Source organism: Oculina patagonica, chromosome 1 (assembly GCF_052425735.1).
Source record: "Oculina patagonica isolate OP01 chromosome 1, crgOcupat, whole genome shotgun sequence".
Classification (NCBI taxonomy): Eukaryota; Metazoa; Cnidaria; class Anthozoa; order Scleractinia; family Oculinidae; genus Oculina; species Oculina patagonica.
The window spans coordinates 37,578,820-37,597,604 of record NC_135758.1 but is presented as its reverse complement, the minus strand read 5'-3'; the positions used below and the strand labels follow the sequence as shown (position 1 = coordinate 37,597,604).

The 18,785-nt window shown below is 40.0% G+C and overlaps 2 protein-coding genes across 4 annotated transcripts; one reads left to right on the top strand and one right to left on the bottom strand.

Moving 5' to 3' along the window:
* Window positions 1-1,045: 1,045 nt before the first annotated feature.
* On the top strand, window positions 1,046-3,437 carry LOC144650483 (uncharacterized). Of its 2 annotated transcripts, XM_078510166.1 has the most exons (3): window positions 1,046-1,098; window positions 1,204-1,243; window positions 2,870-3,437. In XM_078510166.1, the coding sequence occupies exon 3, from the start codon at window positions 2,882-2,884 to the stop codon at window positions 3,275-3,277; it is 396 nt and encodes a 131-aa protein (XP_078366292.1). In that variant the 5' UTR covers window positions 1,046-1,098; window positions 1,204-1,243; window positions 2,870-2,881; the 3' UTR covers window positions 3,278-3,437. The 2 variants fall into 2 exon arrangements, with proteins under 2 accessions (XP_078366292.1, XP_078366300.1); XM_078510174.1 differs by lacking the exons at window positions 1,046-1,098; window positions 1,204-1,243 and adding an exon at window positions 1,435-1,503.
* A 3,894-nt stretch (window positions 3,438-7,331) lies between these two features.
* On the bottom strand, window positions 7,332-18,079 carry LOC144628704 (mitochondrial-processing peptidase subunit alpha-like). 2 transcript variants are annotated; one of them, XM_078486841.1, is made up of 12 exons: window positions 17,700-18,079; window positions 16,124-16,203; window positions 15,905-15,987; window positions 14,840-14,942; window positions 13,058-13,150; window positions 12,614-12,883; window positions 10,821-11,123; window positions 10,328-10,393; window positions 9,542-9,630; window positions 8,766-8,821; window positions 8,217-8,403; window positions 7,332-8,177 (listed from the first exon to the last, which is right to left on the bottom strand). In XM_078486841.1, exons 1-11 carry the CDS (start codon window positions 17,974-17,976, stop codon window positions 8,228-8,230), a joined length of 1,596 nt encoding a protein of 531 aa, XP_078342967.1. In that variant the 5' UTR covers window positions 17,977-18,079; the 3' UTR covers window positions 7,332-8,177; window positions 8,217-8,227. The 2 variants fall into 2 exon arrangements, with proteins under 2 accessions (XP_078342967.1, XP_078342960.1); XM_078486834.1 differs by having other exon boundaries at window positions 7,332-8,403; window positions 17,700-18,078.
* Window positions 18,080-18,785: the final 706 nt, after the last annotated feature.

The following is an 18,785-nucleotide window of genomic DNA, read 5'->3' as shown; positions in this document are numbered from 1 at the left end:
AAAACTTTGATTCTTGAGACATTATGTGTATGATGATGCAGGAATATAAATAGGAAATAAGAAGTCGGACACATCACTTAGGTAAAGGATCGCATTTAATAACAATGAGAGATTGTTCAGTATCATAATTTGTTAGTTATTATTATACGCATATCATACAAAATTCATCGGGCGTGCGGTTAAAGCTCTTGTTCGTTTCCGAAGAATTTGATTACTTCAATGGATTTAAATATCATTTTATTTGATGCATACCTTTAAAAAGGCAATTTGTGATAAAGAAAAAACAAAAATAGTTATTCAAAATGCAATCTAAGCAAGGACTATTCATGACGATTTTATTTGCTATAGTAAAGTGGAGCTATTGATTAAAGCAAGCCTTTGATCGACACAGTGAAGATGCCTTTTTTTCGATTAGATTGTACGTCACAAGTAGTCATTTGAAGCTCACAAAGAAAAGGGATCAAACTTCCCAAAAGGAATAAAAACATATTTGAACAGAGTAAGCTGAAGGAACCTTTTCAGACCGCTATTCTCAAGTAAAGAGCCAATTTATCAAACCCCACCCCTTATGTGACTGACATAAGTGGACCTCTATTTGACGATCAGGGAACTAACAAATTCCGGTCACAAGATCAAGAAGCCAAAAGGGAATAAAAACATTTGAAAACAAAAACGACAAAGAGCGCTATTCATCGTTGTAACTCAAATTAAAAAAAAACAATAAATCAAAATGAGTAACGAGATTAAACAGCCAAAAGGGAATAAAAACATATCAAAACAAAGACTACAAAGAGAACCATTCATTTCAATCACACCCCACTCTTCATTTTGTTTACGTCAATGGTCCTTTATTTGACAATCAACGAAAAAAATTCCAATCAAGAGATCAAACATCCCGAAGTTCCTGCGTAGAGTGCTGTATATTCCTGTCTTCAAACTAACTCCGCATTGCATTTGAATTACGTAAACCTGCTGCAACATCACTCTTTTTAGCCCCGCCTTTACTTTGATTGACACGATGGCGTCTGATTCCTTCATGGTACTACTTAAACACCAATGTTTTAGTCAACGAGTCATTCTACACTTGGAGTTCTAAAGGTATGGAACTTTTTTTGAGCCATTTTTGGTAATTTTTCTATTCCTTGAAGATACTTCAAATCCATTGCTGACAATCTAACATTTATTTTCCTTTTAATTCATCAGATTAACACCAACTTTAACCTGCACTTCGATCTACGAATTTGTTAGTACTTTTTGTTACTTGTAATTGTTATGTTTTCCATGAAACGCGCTGTTTTAAGAAAACCTCCACAGCTAACTCAGCCTTGAAATTTAAAAAAAAAAAACGTCAGGTTTACCACTTTTCTCAGTATAAAGATAAATTCCAATGAGCTATTTTCTACAAATGTGATTCGCATTTACTAAAACCTTTGTTGATCTCAATTCGACAGGTTAGAAATTTGTGAAATGACTGAGTGACTGAGATGTATATATCGAAAACGCGTAATTTGCTGGTCGTTTTCCTAACTAATACAACGTTCTACTGTTTTTTATATTACCACTGTTATTTCATAACAGGCTCTTTTCTTTTAGTTGTGTGTCTTTTGCTGCTTTCCGGGTTGCCTTTTGTTGCTTTTAAAAAAAAAAAAAAAAAAAAAAAAAAAAAAAAAAAAAAAAAAAAAAAAAAAAGAGGGGGAAAGGGGGGGGATTTTTTTTTTAACCGAGAAAAGCGCGAGAATTTTAACAAACAGTAAGCGTAGTAAAGTGAAAACCGCTCTATTCAGCTAAATTGTACTTTTTGAACAGAATCGGTCCAATTATCTTCATGAAACAACTCAAAGTATAAACTAAGAGAGATTTTACGTCAAAATCTAATTTTTTTTATAAAAAGATGAAAGTCGGTTAGGAGTTATCCCAAATACTTATTACATGCCTGTTCTTTAATAATTTATCTTTTTATGTCACTGTGTTCATTTTGCTACTCAATTACGTACTTGATACATTTTGTTACTCAGTAACTCGGTTGATGTTGCTACTCAATCACTTTGTTGATTTTCCCCAGATTTATATGCGAACTGACAATAATTTTCATCCTACCCGAGTTAACTTTATTTTATTTTATTACATGTGGTTACAAGCTACAATTCTAAAAGTTCTAATCAAAGTACACTTTTCATTACAGATGTGTTAGCAATAGTTCTTTTGCGTGAACGTTTTTATTCCGTCTCCGTCACTTTAATAACCCAGCAATAATTCCCTGATTAATTTGTCACTTGCCAGTAAAAAACAAAAAACAAACAAAAAACCAGCGATTACCAAACAAAGACAAAAGCAACGCAACAAAATTCAGATTGAGTTGCGTTATTGCACGTTTGTACTTGGGGGGGGGGGGGGGGGGGGGGGGGGTTTTTCCCCCCCAATCTAAAAAAAAAAAAAATAAAAAAAATTTTTTTCCCCCCCCCCAAAAAACAAACACCCCCCCACCTGGAAAAAAGCTCCGCCGTCCCTGACTTTAACTGTTTTAGTTGCAAATGAATTCTTTTTGATTTTGAATGCCATAAAAACCTCTGGAAATTTCACTGAAAATTCATCTCTGTTTACATTGGTCAATGTTTATATGACTGCATTTGTTGAAACCTTAATATTTACTGAAATTGTCATGGTCAGTCACCTTCATAGAAAAAAATTGGTTGAGCTCCCAATAAATGAACTGTGCAAACGCTGGCAGTAGTGAGTAGAGAGTTTGAACAGACCAGAAAAGTCTTTTTTTGTCCCACGCTCGTGACATTTCAAAAGTTCTTCATTAATAATCATACCGTTACAGAAAGCACATAACATCAAGGTCTTTTTCTTTATTGCACTACTTTAGAATCTGCTAACAATGGGTTCTTTGAGAGGCGAAACTCTGACGCTTAGGAGTAGGGGAGAAACTGTCACTGTTAACTGGAAGCAAGGATCATTCATTGGATTTGGTGGAGACAGAAGCCAAAACTATGTCCTATGCGATTACGCCACTAGCAGTGGCAACAGTGTGCCAGTGTACATTCAGGGCGGATATGACATACCGCAGAAGCTGACCATAAATTCCAGGTTGCAGTATGGAACACAGGACAATGTACTGTTCTTTGTGTTGCATGACAAGAGCCAGACACCATACCAAGAGCGATTCAGGTGCAGTGGCCTCCAGAAGTTCTACTATGCTGCAAATAGTATCCTAAAAATAGCAAAAGGACTTGACATCTCGTGGGTGGCCGGAAACTATCTGGTTAACGTGTGAAAGGGCCACAGAACTGTGTGTTTGACCCCTGAGAACCAAGATCTCGAATCTTGGTTGGCTCAGTTGATATAGCTTGGTCAGGCTAGGCGAGTACTGCTCAGTGCTAATCACGCTAAGAACTTCCATCATAAAAAAGACACTTTTAAAAACACTATTAAGTTGCCTTGTGGTGTGACTGTTGATTTTCCTTGCTTAATACGAAACCTGTGTTATAGTCAAGGTAAGAAAGAAAAGAAAAAACCGTCTTCGTTTAAAAAGATACCTCTAAGTTTTACAGTGCGAATACTCGAACCGGGACAGTTGGAACAAAGAACAATCACAACGCTAATGAGAAAAAGAATGCGACCTTTTTTAGAAAGGACAATAACGTCAAGACCGCAAACAAAGATTTCAAAAAAAAAAGTCAAAACTTGAAAAGTCGGACCTCTAAAACCCTTATGGACGACCTTCACTACTCACCGACCCGACCGCTCAAAACAACAAAATTGGCTTTCAGCTGAAAACTCAAAACTAACTCTTCGGGAAAAAAAAACGAAGACGCTTTTATTCACGACAAGCGCGAGACGCGAAACGGGATATGTTAAACGTCTCAAGTGCCTATCCGTCGAGTGTCATTCGCATGAGCAGAAGAAAGGAACTAACATCAAAACTCGATTTCTGACGAAAATCCCAACGACAACTACTCATTGGGCAACTTCGCCGCTTGAAGCATATACTACCTGTCGAAAAAACCACAAAAATAACTCACAAAAAAACTCCTCTAGAAACCGTGAGTACAAATGTAACAGTATAAAGAAAATGAGTCCGTGAGCAAAAAAAATTACCTGATGTTTACATTTCGGCCTCATCGTGTCAAAAGTAGTGGTCTGTGGAAGTAAGGCATTGACGACGAATAAGTATTCTTCGCATCATACGAAGGTGTAAAAGCATTGTAACATGGCGGGAAGTGACTCGCATCGATTTCAGGCGACAGCAAGCATGGCTGGCGAATGAAAAAATACGGCGTGAATTTGATTCACAGTCTTCATTTTATTTCCGGAGTGAATTTTTCAAACACAGTGTGGAATATTCAATTCACAACTCCTGGCCGTGAGAGAAAATTCACGGTTCGTAGTTTGATTTGTAAACTTTTCGCGAGATGATATTGTAACATACATCTTGTATAACTTGTCTAACTTTGTCTATCTACGATCTCTATCTACGACCTCTTGAAAATTAAGGATCGAAACTAACCAATCAAAACAAGGCGAGTTTCCTGAGAGGTCCGCAACTATTTGCAACGTTGTTGAGTTTTCAATTTTTCTGTAAATCTATTGTTTGCGTTCTTGAACGTCATTGGTCTGTTAACGAAAAAGGTCGACATCCTTTGTTCTCAATTAACGTTGTCATTGGTTAACTTTGTTCCAACTGTCCCGGTTCGAGTATTCGCACTGTAATTGGTATGCTTGTTATTTCAATTGAAATAAGAATTTCTATCCAGACAGGCCATTAAAATTTAATTGTTAATTTACAGTCCACTGTAGGATTTGAAAAATCTATACTCCTTTATTTCGCTATTTTTATTTTTGACCTTTTAAAAAATCTTTTCCCAGGCAGGGGCAGCTTGTTTATACATGTAATGGCAGTTCATACCATAAGCATTTTCTTTTGTGTGCCATGACTAGAAATCTGTCGTTTTTTAAACTCAAGATAAATTGTGACACTTAGTATGCCCGACGTTTTTTCATCGTCTTCTGTTATACTTCGTGAAAGAACTTTTATAATTTTTTCTGTTTGCTTTTTATTATATTATTTTGGCGCTAACAGTTTGTAATTGTCAAGTACCAAAGGACAACGCAGAACTATTCAAATCCAACTGATTTTAGTTCATCATATTCTTCGTCCTTCACCGTGAATTGAAAAGAATTTAAACTCTTTATCTTGACTCTTATGAAATGACAGTTGAGTGTTGCTAAAGAAAAGTGTGCAATTAAGATAACGGCAACAACCGTTAAAGACCATTAAAAGCACTAAATTGTACAGTGTTGTGTGTTTATCGTTTATAACAAGGCCTTGTCTTCCTCGTCAGTGATATTGGGCCAAATTTCGTTTACGAAGCAACGATTTCTATTTGGATTGTTGTCTCTTTAAAGATATTTAGTAAGCCCTAGAAAATTCAAATTTTACAAAGCTGATTTTACTACAGTAGAACCACGGTAACTCGAACTCGGATAACTCGAACAACCCCGCTAACACAAACTATTAAACTTTCATTTCCCTTGGATTTGACCCCACTTTTCAGTCATTTTAACTCGGTTAACTCCATCTCGGATAACTCGAAAAGCCCGCTAACTCGAACTAAATTTCGTTTCCCTTGATCAAAACTTGGGTTAAATTTACCCCGATAACTCGAATTCCGATTCTTGCAAGAAACTGGTGCGTACCTAATTGGGTACCGGCGAACTAATGCTGGAGGCCTTGAACCCTGCGATTGACTAGGATCCTATCCAGGGAGGAATAGAAATACCGCTCATGCTGTAGAAACCGGGATACGCTCCAGCGGTATGGGCCACTTGGCTCGACGCAGACTTGGAGGTCATAGATTAAAATTCCTTCAAAGCTCTTATTTTGTTTAGATTTCTTTACAATCGGCAAGGATCATTTGTTCACTCCAGTTGACATGAGATTTCATTCATATATATAGTTGACGACCGTAGTTTCTTTAGTAAAATTTACTATATGATAGGAATCCTTTAATTACTCTCCGTTATCGCAAAACGGTAAAGAAATTCACTCTTTCTTACCGATGAATTCGCATTTATTAAATCATTTTCGATCAATACAATACTATTTATGACAACGTATTTCGTTTTTATTCCCTGCTCGTTCGAATTTGGCAGTTTCAACAAATGAAAGGGGAGCTCCGCTTTTAGGCTTGCCTAAATCTATATATTATCCAGCTTTCAGAGATAGTTTCTAGCATAAGCCGTTGAATGAGTTCAGAATCATTCAGAAAAAAAACTACTTTCAACGGCTACCGCAAGAGGACTTAAACATGACTAAACCGATGCCAGCAATTTCTACACCTTACGAACGACTTATTCAAGACTCCCACAAAGCCATAGGAACTCCATAGGGGTGTAAATTTCGGATTTTTGGTCTCGCTTAGGGTGTTCCGTGCAAAACGCCAATATTTTTTGCCGTCAAGGTCTCGTTTAGGGCTGCACGCGAAGAAAAGATATAAATTCTATTTTTATTTATTTATTTTTTTATGGGTTAAGAAAGGCTTGAGCCACATCCAGCTTGGTCTCTTTTAGGGTTTCTTTTTAAAATATCCGACGAGCATCCCCTCCCCTTTCATATAGGAGTTCCCCCGGGGGTTCGAGCCCTTGCCGGGGTTGTTGTGTTTCATGGTGCCTCTCTTCACCCAGGTGTATAAATGGATACCAGCGAAGTTATGCTGAGAGGAGTATATATAATTAACAATTATTCAACGAAGTGGAGGTGAATAGTTCGCGGCTCGGTAAATATCCACCACATTCACCGACACTAAGGTGAACACAAGTTGAATAATCAGCGGACCAAACATCACTTTCGGTAAACAAAGCGACGCACGAAGGCAGTTTGTTTCTCTTTAGCTGCTCGGAGGTGAATAGTACTTTGCTAATCACCTCCGAGTTAACCAATTTTAATGCTACAAAACACGGGATAAGCTCCAGCGGTATGACACTTGGCTCGACGCAGACTTAACATTCTCCACAAAAATTTAGAATTTCTCATAACAGATACTGAATTTCCTGACTTTTCATTGACCTCGAACTACCCACCCCCCCTCCCTCCCCCAACCGCCCTTCGAAATTTCCTACCCTGTGGCAAGCACCTCCTTGCTCGTGCATGGTTCGCCTGGCATAGTGGGACTTTCCCGCCTTAACCAACTGGCCGATTGGCGCTTGGGGACAAGTCAGTTAGTGTAGGGCAACGGCAGGTAACGTTTCACTGCCATAACAGGGTTTGTAACTACGTTAACAATTAAAAAAGAACAGTATCTTCCATTAAAAACTGAAGTGAAACCGTCTTGTTATAATAAATTTAATAACATTATCTTGTCTGTTAACTGGCGATCAAGAGCAAATGAGGCCTGGTCGCAGGATACACGTTGATTAGCTTATTCTATCAAAAGCATTAACATTCTGATCAGAAAACAAATACTGTACACGTATTGGTTCAAACAGATAAAAATCCTGAAGCGATTTTATAACATTGTGAGGATTGCTTGTCATTTCCAGGCGTTAAGGTTGCAGGAGAACAAGCAAAAGAAACGAGAGGGCACAGAGAGCAGTGTTCAGTGGCTAATTTCTTCTCATGATATCTACACATAATTTCTCACACAAGTTGTGAAGGCCCTGCCAGGGTAAATTCCGACAAGTGACATGGCCAAAAAAGTAGCGACAGCACATAAAATAAAATCGCGACAAACGTCGACTTTTTTGGCAAAAACTTAAATTCCGACAACGACAAGCAATTTTCCTTCAATTTTACTACCGACAGCGACGTGAAGTGCGATAAGCGACACGGGACATTTTTAAATTTAGACAAACGACACGGGATCCCCACCCCCCTGGCAGGGCCTCAGTTGTGAGATATAAACAGGATCGACAACTCTTAAAATATAGTGACACTCTGGGAAAAAGAGTAATGTCTTCTTCTTGTCTGCTTTTAAAACTCGCATTTCATGCATAATTCTCTCCACTGTCCATTTACGAGCTGATGTGAAAATTCGCAAAAAAGTACGTTTTAGAAAATTGAATGTCAGGTGTTGTTCTGTTACTTTTTGAAATGTTCCCACCATGTTTACAACCAGCGACCGGAAATTGTTGTTCATCATTCTACATGGTGCGTGGATATTTGATTGCTTGATTGCATGAAGTGGTGAGTTGAAATGGTGGTTAGAAAGTAACGCTTTTCGCGCCATCAATTCCTAAAAAGGAAAAAGCGAGATGCTCCGCTGAAGTTGCCGCGATTACTAAACGCGCGTTCAACCTCTTCAAATTTGGGTAGGTTGGCCAGGTTACCAAGTGCTGCGACGGAGGGCTTGGACGCTAACATCCGGGTACTGACGCGTTTTATATCATCGACTGTCACGTTTTCTGGAGGAAGAAAAAATGAAGCAATTGATAAATGCCATGTGTGTGATATTATAAAAGGAAAGATATTGTTGTGGTAGCATACTATTTTAAACCAAAAATAAATTTAAACCACAAAAGGTAGATAAGGCCGTTTGGAGATCTTACAGCGTTTTATATATTTAATTAAATTTTCTTACGTCAGAGCCCAAACGGGGACACTTCTGACTCCAAGGAGTACTTTATGAACGATTTGTTTACATATCACCTTTACATTACTAAGATAACAAATGTGCCATTAAAAATGAAGACAAATGTCTTTTCGACACGCACAACAGAGAAGAATACGTGTAATATCAGGTTACTAAATGATGTCGAATTCTTACCAATGCTCTGAAATAGTTCCTGAGCAGATTTCCTTTTGTGGAGCCCAAGAACTTGCCTTTATAAAGAAAAACAGAAAGTTAAATTATAGTCACTTACGAGAAGACACCTCTAAGGTTCAAGTAGCCCTAAATTCAGCAGTCTTTGTTATAGTTGTTGCTTTTAGCGTTGGGTGAAGGGAAAAAGGCTATGCAGATACTTTAGCTTGTTAAAAACTGGATTTTCTTTTAGCTAAATTAATCAGAAAAATTTCTGATTCATTCTATCAGCATATTCGTTTCATTCACCCATTAGCTAGAGTAGTACAAAATGTTCATTTTTTCTTGTTAATGCCATATTTGTAATCTATATTTTTGTGTTGCCATTTTCTCCTGGCTTCTGCATCATTTGCAGAGATGATAACACATATGATAAAAGTAGGTAAGCAAGGCAATTTGTCAGATCACCTCAACACTTTGCTGGGACATTGGAATAAGACATCCAATCACATCTCAAACAGAATCTTAATAATTCCCCCTCGTACGTGTTTTCACTTTAAGTGTGAATGTTGTGGTTCAATTTTACCCTTGGTACAAATTGGTAATTTCCTTTGCTCTGGTGTGTGGTAATACAATTATGAAAATGAATATAAAACAGAGGAAAATATCAGATTGTACCAAAAGTTAAATTGAACAACAATATTTACATTTATAAGCCAGGTGCATTAACCATGACTGTACCACTGTACCTCCAACATGTCAAATATGAGCAGTTAATAAAAGCAAATAACATGGATTACCTTCCTATGTCCTCAAACACAATAACTCTTGATTCTAGATTCATCATCAACATAGATTGGAGCTGTTTTTTAGCCCTTGCTACCTCAACCTGAAAACAATCAATACTAGATAAGAAGGCTGCAACGCAGACATTAGAGCAGTTTTCAATTGAGTGTCACAAAACCAAAACCAAAGTAATAACTCTGGCCAGTCACAAAGGACATAGACAATCCAGTGAACCAATCAAGACTCAAAGCAAATACATGTAGCCAGCACGAAGTGCGGGAAAAACGTGTGTAAGCAAGTCACAATTGGTTTTGGTTTTTCTGATTGGCTGAGAAAGTGGCATGAGAGTTTTAAACCAGTCACTGAGCATAGTTATGCAAACAAACAAACATGAATTACTTTCGACACTTAAGTGAAAACTACTCTATGTAGTACGTGATCACTAATTCACTTACAAGTGTGTTTATAATAGTTGCATGGGGCAGGCCATAAAGAAGCCAAGGACGTCGACACGAGGCTGCAGGCTGAAACATAAGAAGCAAATTTCCCACCTAGGTGTGGATACGTTGTTCTACATGATTGATGTCAGTGTCCATCATAGACGCAATACAGGTAAAGATTTGGCTTGTCAAACAATTTCCCAAGAGGACAGTTTGTGTAACAAGTCAAAGAAAAAGGTCTGCACAAGAGGCCAAGTAAATGTGGGCTTGTAAATTTAAAACAATAGTAGCCTAGTGGGTAGGGGCTAAGAGATGTCTATCCCTGTGGAGATATGTTACTATTTACAACAAACAACAAACCTCATTTATTGGACCATTGACGAGAGCAAAGTATTCCTTGACAATCACTTGCATGAGATCACGCAACTGGAAATAATACAAATGGAAAGAAATTGTTGTCTCAGAATAAAAAAAAGATACAGTGTATTAAATCTAAAAGCTGTTTTATTAGGATAACAAGTTTCTGTTAGATAGCATTTCAACTGCAAGTTTTCTATCAACATAAATGGCAACACCTCAAAATGTAAGAGCCATTGTCTTTGTATTTCATAGAGAAAAAAAATCTTCTTATTATTTTGTAACAGAACATTTGTAGAACATTACTATTACTATTTTTAAATTACAGTTGAATCCCCCCGATAACTTGAACCTTAAGGGAAACATTAGTAAGAAAATTACTTGGAGGGGAATAAAAAAAAGTTGGAGTTAGCAGGAGGTTCGAGTTATCGGGATTCAACTGTATTAAAAAAAATTCTATCTTTCCTTCAAATGAAAACAAAGTTAATAGACTCACTTGACTGGGGTGAGAGCTACCATGGATGCAGAATAAACCACTGTCTGAATAGCTATGATGGTATGCAGTAGCAGCATAAATCCAATGATATCTGTTTAAAACATTCAAGTAAAGCCGAGAGTACATGCCCTTCCCTGGTCCTCCAGCTGAAAAAGAACCTCCACCACCCATCATTGTGTTGAGAACAGTGAATGCAAAAAAGTCTGGCTCATCATAATGACATGTCTCCACTCCTATTGAGAGGTGGGCTAAATCTGGGAGAGGTGTGGGGCCAGGGTTGATCCTTGGTTCAGTTCTGTGGTCCTGCAAAACACAAAATGTCCATTTCACCAATGTTAAATTTGGAAGCTAAGCTTTACTTAATTTACTGTACACAACATGAGGGAGTTCTCCATATTTTAGTTGGGGAGCAGTACAAAGAACGGCAAGTAAAAAAATTAAGGGCTAGTTGGAGAGATACCTCAAACCCCTTGCCTTTTTTTTTTTGACTTGTCAATCTTTGTGCTACTTCCACTTTTTTGCACTGCTTCCTAACTGAAGGCCTAGAACATACTGTTACGATCAACGTAAACCCTCACAAAACTTTACTCAGACCACGCAGAGCGCGCGGTCTTCTTTCACTCTTTACTTTCATACCATCTTCCCCTTTTTCACTTTCCTAAATTCTTCAATTTTCCAAATCTTCCTCTCCTCTCTCCGAGTCATCTCGTCAAGGGCGTCCGTCTTCCTGAACCCCAAAACCATCCTTTTCTTCCCCTTTCTTCAGCGATTGACTTCCTCTACCCTTTGTGCTGGAGGCGCGGTCCGTATCTTCCACGCGCGGGGCTCTCTTTCGTCCTTTCCCTCCTCCTCCTCCCTCTCCCTCTCCCCTCCTCCCCCCCCCGTCCCCCCCCCCCCCCCCCCCCCGCCCCCCATTCCCTCCCCCCCCCTCCGCTCCCTTCCCCCTCCCATTTCCACCAGTCTCCACTCCCCCCCCCCCCCCCTCCCGCGCGAGCGGGCGGCGCCCCGCGAGGCTCACTCGTCCCGTCCTCCTCGGGACCCTCGGCTTGGGTCTCCGCCCTCTCTCCCCTCTCCCCCCCACACCTCTCAGTCGTCTACCCCTCCGTTCGCCGGACCTCCCCCTCTCCCGCCGGGGTCGTACATCATCCTCCCCACCCACTCACTTCTTCCACCGCTGCTCGCCCCCTCCCCGTCGTAGATCAGCGGCGAGGTCCCGGTCCCGCCCTACCACGCCTCATCGGACGAGCCTGGACTGAGCGTTCACAGTGGGTTCCCGTCGCCGTCGCCCGAGTCCAGCACACCAACTTTTTGCTGACAACAGACCCGCGAGGCGGGCGCGGTCACAATCAGTCGCTCACATCATCACATACTCCTACAATAGAGTACACCTCATGCAGCCAAGAATATAACTTCCAACACAGACAGTTCATACTTAGCCTCCTTCCCTGACTGTGACAATTTAGGGACAGTCTTGTACTCTTTTCCCTAGGAAGTACTGAAGTCTGAAGGGTAAAAGCTAGTAGCTCATCTGGCCTGCACTCAGCATGAAGCAACCAGGAGTATTTTAACTTGGCCCTAGATGGGATGCTAGACCATCACAGGCTCACCACCCAGCATTTTATTTATGCACACAGTTGGAGAGAAGGACTTTGATCGTAAAGTGTCTTGCCCAAGAACAAAAAATAATGACCTTGCCAAGGCCTGAACCCAGACAACTCATTCTGGAGTCCTAGACACTAAACCTGACCTTAAACTACTGGTAAATGTGTCATACAGACTTATGTATACGGTACCTTGACAATGCCTCCAGTGTACTGCGCAATAGATCTATCTGGGATCTCAGTTTCCTCTCCTTCTCTGTGCCACACAGGTGGTTTGTTAACAAAGTGGTCTTTTGTTAGGTCTATTAAATGCTGGTGGTCGACATTTACTCCAGCTATAACCATTCTAGAAGGCTGATAGTATCTTTTTATGTAGTCTAGCAAAATTGAAGAATTGAATTTTCCTATGTTTTCTGGTGGACACAACTTGGGCAAGCCAACAGTGTTATCACGAAAAGCTGCCTGTTGAGCAAAACAAAAGCAGACCCAAGCAATGAATAATCTTGAGAAAAATGGTATTTAACTAAAGATAGTCAGATCTTCACAGTTATGTAGCATCCATGAATTTTCGGGGTAAAAAATGCAGCACAATTTGTGAAGAAAAATAGAAAAAGTAACAGCAACATTGTAACTTACAGCATGTATCATGTCTGTGAGGACAGGCTCGGGATCCGGTCTCATTTCCAAGTTTTCAAGTTCAAATTGGACTACCATTTTTTGTTCTTCAATCTGAGAAATAAACATCAGTTGCTATAAGTAATATCTTTTAACCAAGGCAGATGCCATATTGGGAATATATCAGGCCCTGCACGTACAATTCAAGCACAGACAGAGCCATGCAGTGAAGACCCAGGGCCGGTTAATAAGAGGTTTAGTGCATGACTTAATGATTGAAAAAGAGCTGTGGAATCTTTTACCGGCCCAATGCTCAGAAAATATTGCTAAATGGACTGACAATAAAAACACTCTGATCAGCTTATATTTTAGTTGTTGGCCCTCTAAACTGCCCTAGTTGTGTAATAAGTAATGATTATAAATAGAGAAATTTTTGAGTGAGTGTTGTAAATCCAAAACCAAAGTAATCACTCTCTGGCCAATCACAAAGGACACAGACAATCTAGTGAACCAATCAAAACTTCAAGCAAGTACATGTAGCCAGAGTAAAGTGCAGGAAAACATGTGCGAACAGATCATGATTGGTTTTAGTTTTACTTCTGACTGGTTGACAAAGTGGCACAGGTTTTTTAAACCGATCACCAAGTCTTGAAATGTAAAACCAAATGAAATGCCAATTACTTTTGGCACTCATTCAAGTGAAAATCACTCTACAGGGCACAAAATAATATACCCGGCATGTTTTATGAGGCCCGAATAGGCGTAGAGATTTTCGTAGAGCTCTACGCTTCTACTTAGTACAGTTCTCACAGATAAGACAGTAGCTCTTGAAAATGCGTTTTGCCGTAGATTAGTACAGGCGTTTTCATTTTAAACTTTTCGTTATCAATGCTTTACGTTTTCTTTCTATACTCTTCACTTCAAAGCTCTACGTTTTCATTCTAAACTCTACGGTTCTACGGCTCTACGTTTTCTTTCTAAACTCTACACTTCTACGGCTCTACGTTTTCATTCTAAACTCTACAGCCCTACGGCTCTACGTTTTCATTCTAAAGAAACTGTACACTTCTACGGCTCTACGTTTTCATTCTAAACTCCAGGCTTCTACGGCTCTACGTCTTCATTCTAAACTCTACGCTTCTACGGCTCTACGTTTTCATTCTAAACTCTACACTTCTACAGCCTAACGTTTTCATTCTAAACTCTATGGCTCTAGCCAAGTTTTCTTCTAACTCTCGGTTCTCAGCCTAACGTTTTCATTCTAAACTCTATGGCTCTACGTTTTCATTCTAAACTCTACGGCTATACGTTTTCATTCTAAACTCTACAGTTCTACGGCTCTACGTTTTCATTCTACACTCTACGGTTCTACGGCTCTACGTTTTCATTCTAAACTCTACGGTTCTACGGCTCTACGTTTTCATTCTAAACTCTACGGTTCTACAGCTCTACGTTTTCATTCTCAAAATAATAATGTAATCAATATTTTTAAGGCATTTGCAGGACAGGACCAAGGCCAGCTTGCAAAGGTCACCCTGAACACAAAATGTATTTTCAAATATACCGGTACCTGATATCTCATTATTGCTCTTGAAATATGTTATCAGGTCATTGTCAGTTGCCCATACTAAAATGCTAAGTCATTTAGGGGGGTGCACCAAGGAAGTTATCAAGAGCATGAGTTAACACAGCACACCTGCCACATGTGCAGTTATTTAGAGCCAAACGGATTCTTGAAAAAGTTTAGTTACACAACCAGTTGCTAAATCTCAAATCTAACATCAAAGGCAATATCATCAATACCTCTTGGTCTGTTAATTTGGGTTGAAGCACAGCTTCAGATAAAACTTTCATCACTGAGGGCAGGCCACTTGTGAAGCAAGATGTTCCATAAATAATGGCATCTCTGTTGGAACAAGGAATCGTTTAATTCAAATTATTTACATTTCGAAAAGTAGATTTAGAGTAAAACAGTTTTTGGCCAAAGTTTGGGTTGACCACTAAACTAAATAAAGTTACACTTGAACCAACTGGCCCACACTGCTAGAGTGAATCCTGGTTTTTGCAGCATGAAAAGGTTGAGAGTATCAGCTTTACTGCCGTGGGATGCTTTAATTCTGGACAAAACTAGCCGAGACAAACCAATATCATGTATCAATATTCATTTTTGTACACGTCTCTACAAGTGGGTAAAAAAATATTTTATCCCCCTCTCCGCCTGCTCAATGTTCTTTGACAACATTGAAATGAGGGAGGGGGTTGAAAAAATGAGCTGTGGTACACAATTTTAGTGGAAATTTGGCCAAGTGTCTCAACAGATTTGAACCTAGGTCCATCACAGGTTAACCCCAAGCATTTTGCCAGTTTTTCATTACCATTGGTAAAAATAGGCACTGTGAGAGTTAAAAGTCTTGCCCAAGAACATAACAAACCCTAGCTAGGGCTTGAACCAAGTAGCTCAATCCGTAGTCCAACATGCTAACCATCAGGCCACTGCATCTTCCATGCCAAATTAAATAAGTAAAGTAAAGTCTGCCTCGAGCCAAGTGGCCCATACAGGCCGGAGCTAATCCCGGTTTCCGTAGCATTAAGCGACTAGGAGTATTGCTACTCCCCCCTGGATGGGATGCTAGTCCATCGCAGGGTTACCCCCCAGCAGTAAATTTGCCGGTACCCATTTATACACCTGGGTGGAGAGAGGCACTGTGAGAGTAAAGTGTCTTGTCCAAGAACACAACGCAGCGCCCCGGCCAGGCCTCGAACCCGGGTCGTTCAACTCAGAGGCGAGCGCGCTAACCATTAGGCCACCGCGCCTCCCAAATTAAATAGACTCATATAAATATTGAACCTGAATTTTACAGGTAATACCTGAATGATGAGCAATCTGCCATGCCTCCAAATTTTTCAAGCTCCTGCGTGATATCATCATTACTTTGAAATTTGACTGTACTCTAAAAAGGTAAGAGAAAATTTGTGGTGATTTTCAATATGAAAAACCAGTGTCCATTATAATAACTAAAAACAACACAAAAATGTACCATTTAATGACTGAACAGAAAACACATTTATTAATTTTGAAAAATATACCTGAAAAGCCAGTTTCTCCAGCAAATGTGATAACCCTGCAGGGTAATCAACTTCATACCTGGAGCCTGCATCAATCACCACTAGAAACATGGAAAATTGTTCATAAATACTATGTTCAAATCTTTGTATGATTCACAGTCACACAAATCTAGATACAGTGTAGGTCAGATAACCAAAGAGAAAAACAAAAGGGTCCAGTTGTTCAAAAGTTAGACAACTGCCTAACCATCACAAAAATAGATATCCACTGTATAATGTTATCAGTGAAAACAAACTATGCTATCTACTGGCATAGATGAATTTACCCAGTCAGTGGCGGATCTAGGGGAGGGGCCGGGGGGGGGGGGGGAGTCCCCCTTTTTAGAACAAATAGAGGCCCAAAGGGCCGAGAAAGTTTTTTTCAAGAGTGCCCCCCCCCCCCTATTCTAGGGTCTGGATCATCAGCCCCCCCCCCCCCCTTATCTGAAGGTCTGGATCTGTCACTGCCAGTGGACAGTCCACCCTCTTAACAAAAGAGCCTAGTGGCTTAGACTGCCAGTCGTTTAAACTCTGGTTTCTCTAGCATGAAGTGGCTATGTTAATCCCACAGTTCTGGTCAACTATTCCACTTTAATTTGTTTTCACGCCCCCTTTCCTCCACTCAATGTTGGCATAGTGAAAGTGCCCTCATTTATCCATTCTGTAGTGCTTTTTGACATTGTAAAAGGGTGCATGTGTAAAGGGGAGACATTGCCAAAAATGACTAGGATTGCAGGTGGTGCTTGTCCCTTAGATTTACTCAGATTTTAAGTGAAAGGAACTCAACCCTGGTGTCAAGAAAGTTTTTGAGTTTGCACCTCTAAATTGTGATTTAGAGATAGTACATTTGCTGATGTCATAGTGAAGCAAGAAAACCAAGATAATTTGTAGTCTTAAGATGACAGCTGAAAATGATGATGTAATTCCTGCATCACATGACATTGTCATCATCACATTACTGACCTCAAGGAAAAACCTTCTGGACTTAAAAACCAGGTATGATTTTCATTGATGTGCATTCAAGGCAGCTTATGGTTAATAATCTTAGAGTGAAGGAGTAGGGGATAATTTACTCCCTCTCATCACACTCTCAGCCTGCTTTGTTACACAAGATTGGACAAAAAAAAAATAAAAAAAATGGTCCAAATAGGTTAAACAGTAACATCGTCCCACGGGGACGAATCTAGAATTTGGTCCTTCTTACATCATCTCGAATCTCATTACGGTAGGTACTTAACAAACACAATGCACCTATGAATGTTAAACCCAGCGGGGAGGGGGGGGAGGGGGGGAGGGGGGTAAGTTGCAGAAGCAGGGAATTTGACTTCCCTAAGGAAGTTTTGATTAAACTAACTTCCCTGGAAGCAAAAAAAGATTAAATGCCGCACATCGTCCTGGGGGTACCCCCACCATGACGGGTTTACAATGATACCTGCTTTAACTTTTAACATCTTTGCATTTTAGCACGTGCGTGGTGTCATCATCACGGAAAAACAAAATTGTACCTTCAGTGAGATTCAATCTCAATCAGTTCTGACTTGACTTATCCTGAACTTACCGCCAACTGTGGAGAACTGTCCAAATGAGTCTTCTGAAGCCACTTTGATGCCATTTTCAAGCGTAGTAACGTGAGTTACGTGATCGTGCCGGTTTTGCCAGTCTGCTCCGCCGACCATGTCCGGCGGTGGAGCAGGCAGATTTGGTAGAGGTTCGTTAAGCGGAGGGATCGCGCCATTACTTAAAAGACTCTTTTGTAGAGCATGTCTGCAGGTTCTTCTAAAAGCATTTAGGGATCTACAGCCTTGGAATATTGGCACGAAATTTCGTCCGGCCATTTCTTTTCCTTCGCATCGCGGGCGAACATTTGTCGCAGCAGTTGTCTTGCGAAACGCTATTTACGTCATTTAAAAGACCGCGTAATGTATTCCATATAGTAAATATAGGCACGTAATACGCGCAGACGAATGCTGTGAACAGCTAGCCTGCGAACAGGCTTCGAGCGCTACGGAAAGCCTGTTCGCAGGCTAGTGAACAGCGCGGAAAAAAAGGACGGCTCGCGTTCACTTGCAGGGATAAATTTGGATTTTGTCGAGAAGATAGCTTGGTAAAATTTAACGTAGATCTTTAGCTGCCAGGTATAGCCGTAGCAACGTATAAGTTTACACATTCCTAAGAAATTTTTATGGGTCTTTATATTTTGTTTTGCAGTGGTCGTGTTGCAGTTTTCTGAGGCCTCTGCAAAATCCCCGGATGAGGAGAGGGGAGGGGGGGGGGGGTGGTTACTGGGATGGAACAGGAACAGAAACAGGGATGCTCATTGTCTTACTTAGGGGTGGGAATTAAGGAGTTTGGTCTCATTTAGGGTGTTCAGCACATTTTAAGCCATGAACATCCCGTTTAGGGATACATAAGTAAAAAGCACTGTCATATTGTGTTGGTAAAAGTAAAAATAAAAAATAAATAAATAATTTTTATTTAGACACGGTGAGGATTAAAGCTATAAGCTTGTGGGGCCAGGTATTCCCGATCGAATTGGAAATTGAAAGTGTTGGTTTTTGTGGAGGGAGGAAAACCGGAGAACTGACCGTGTGAAAAGTGCCCTTCCCTTTCAGGGTTCAAAATAGCTTGAGCCACATCCAGATTG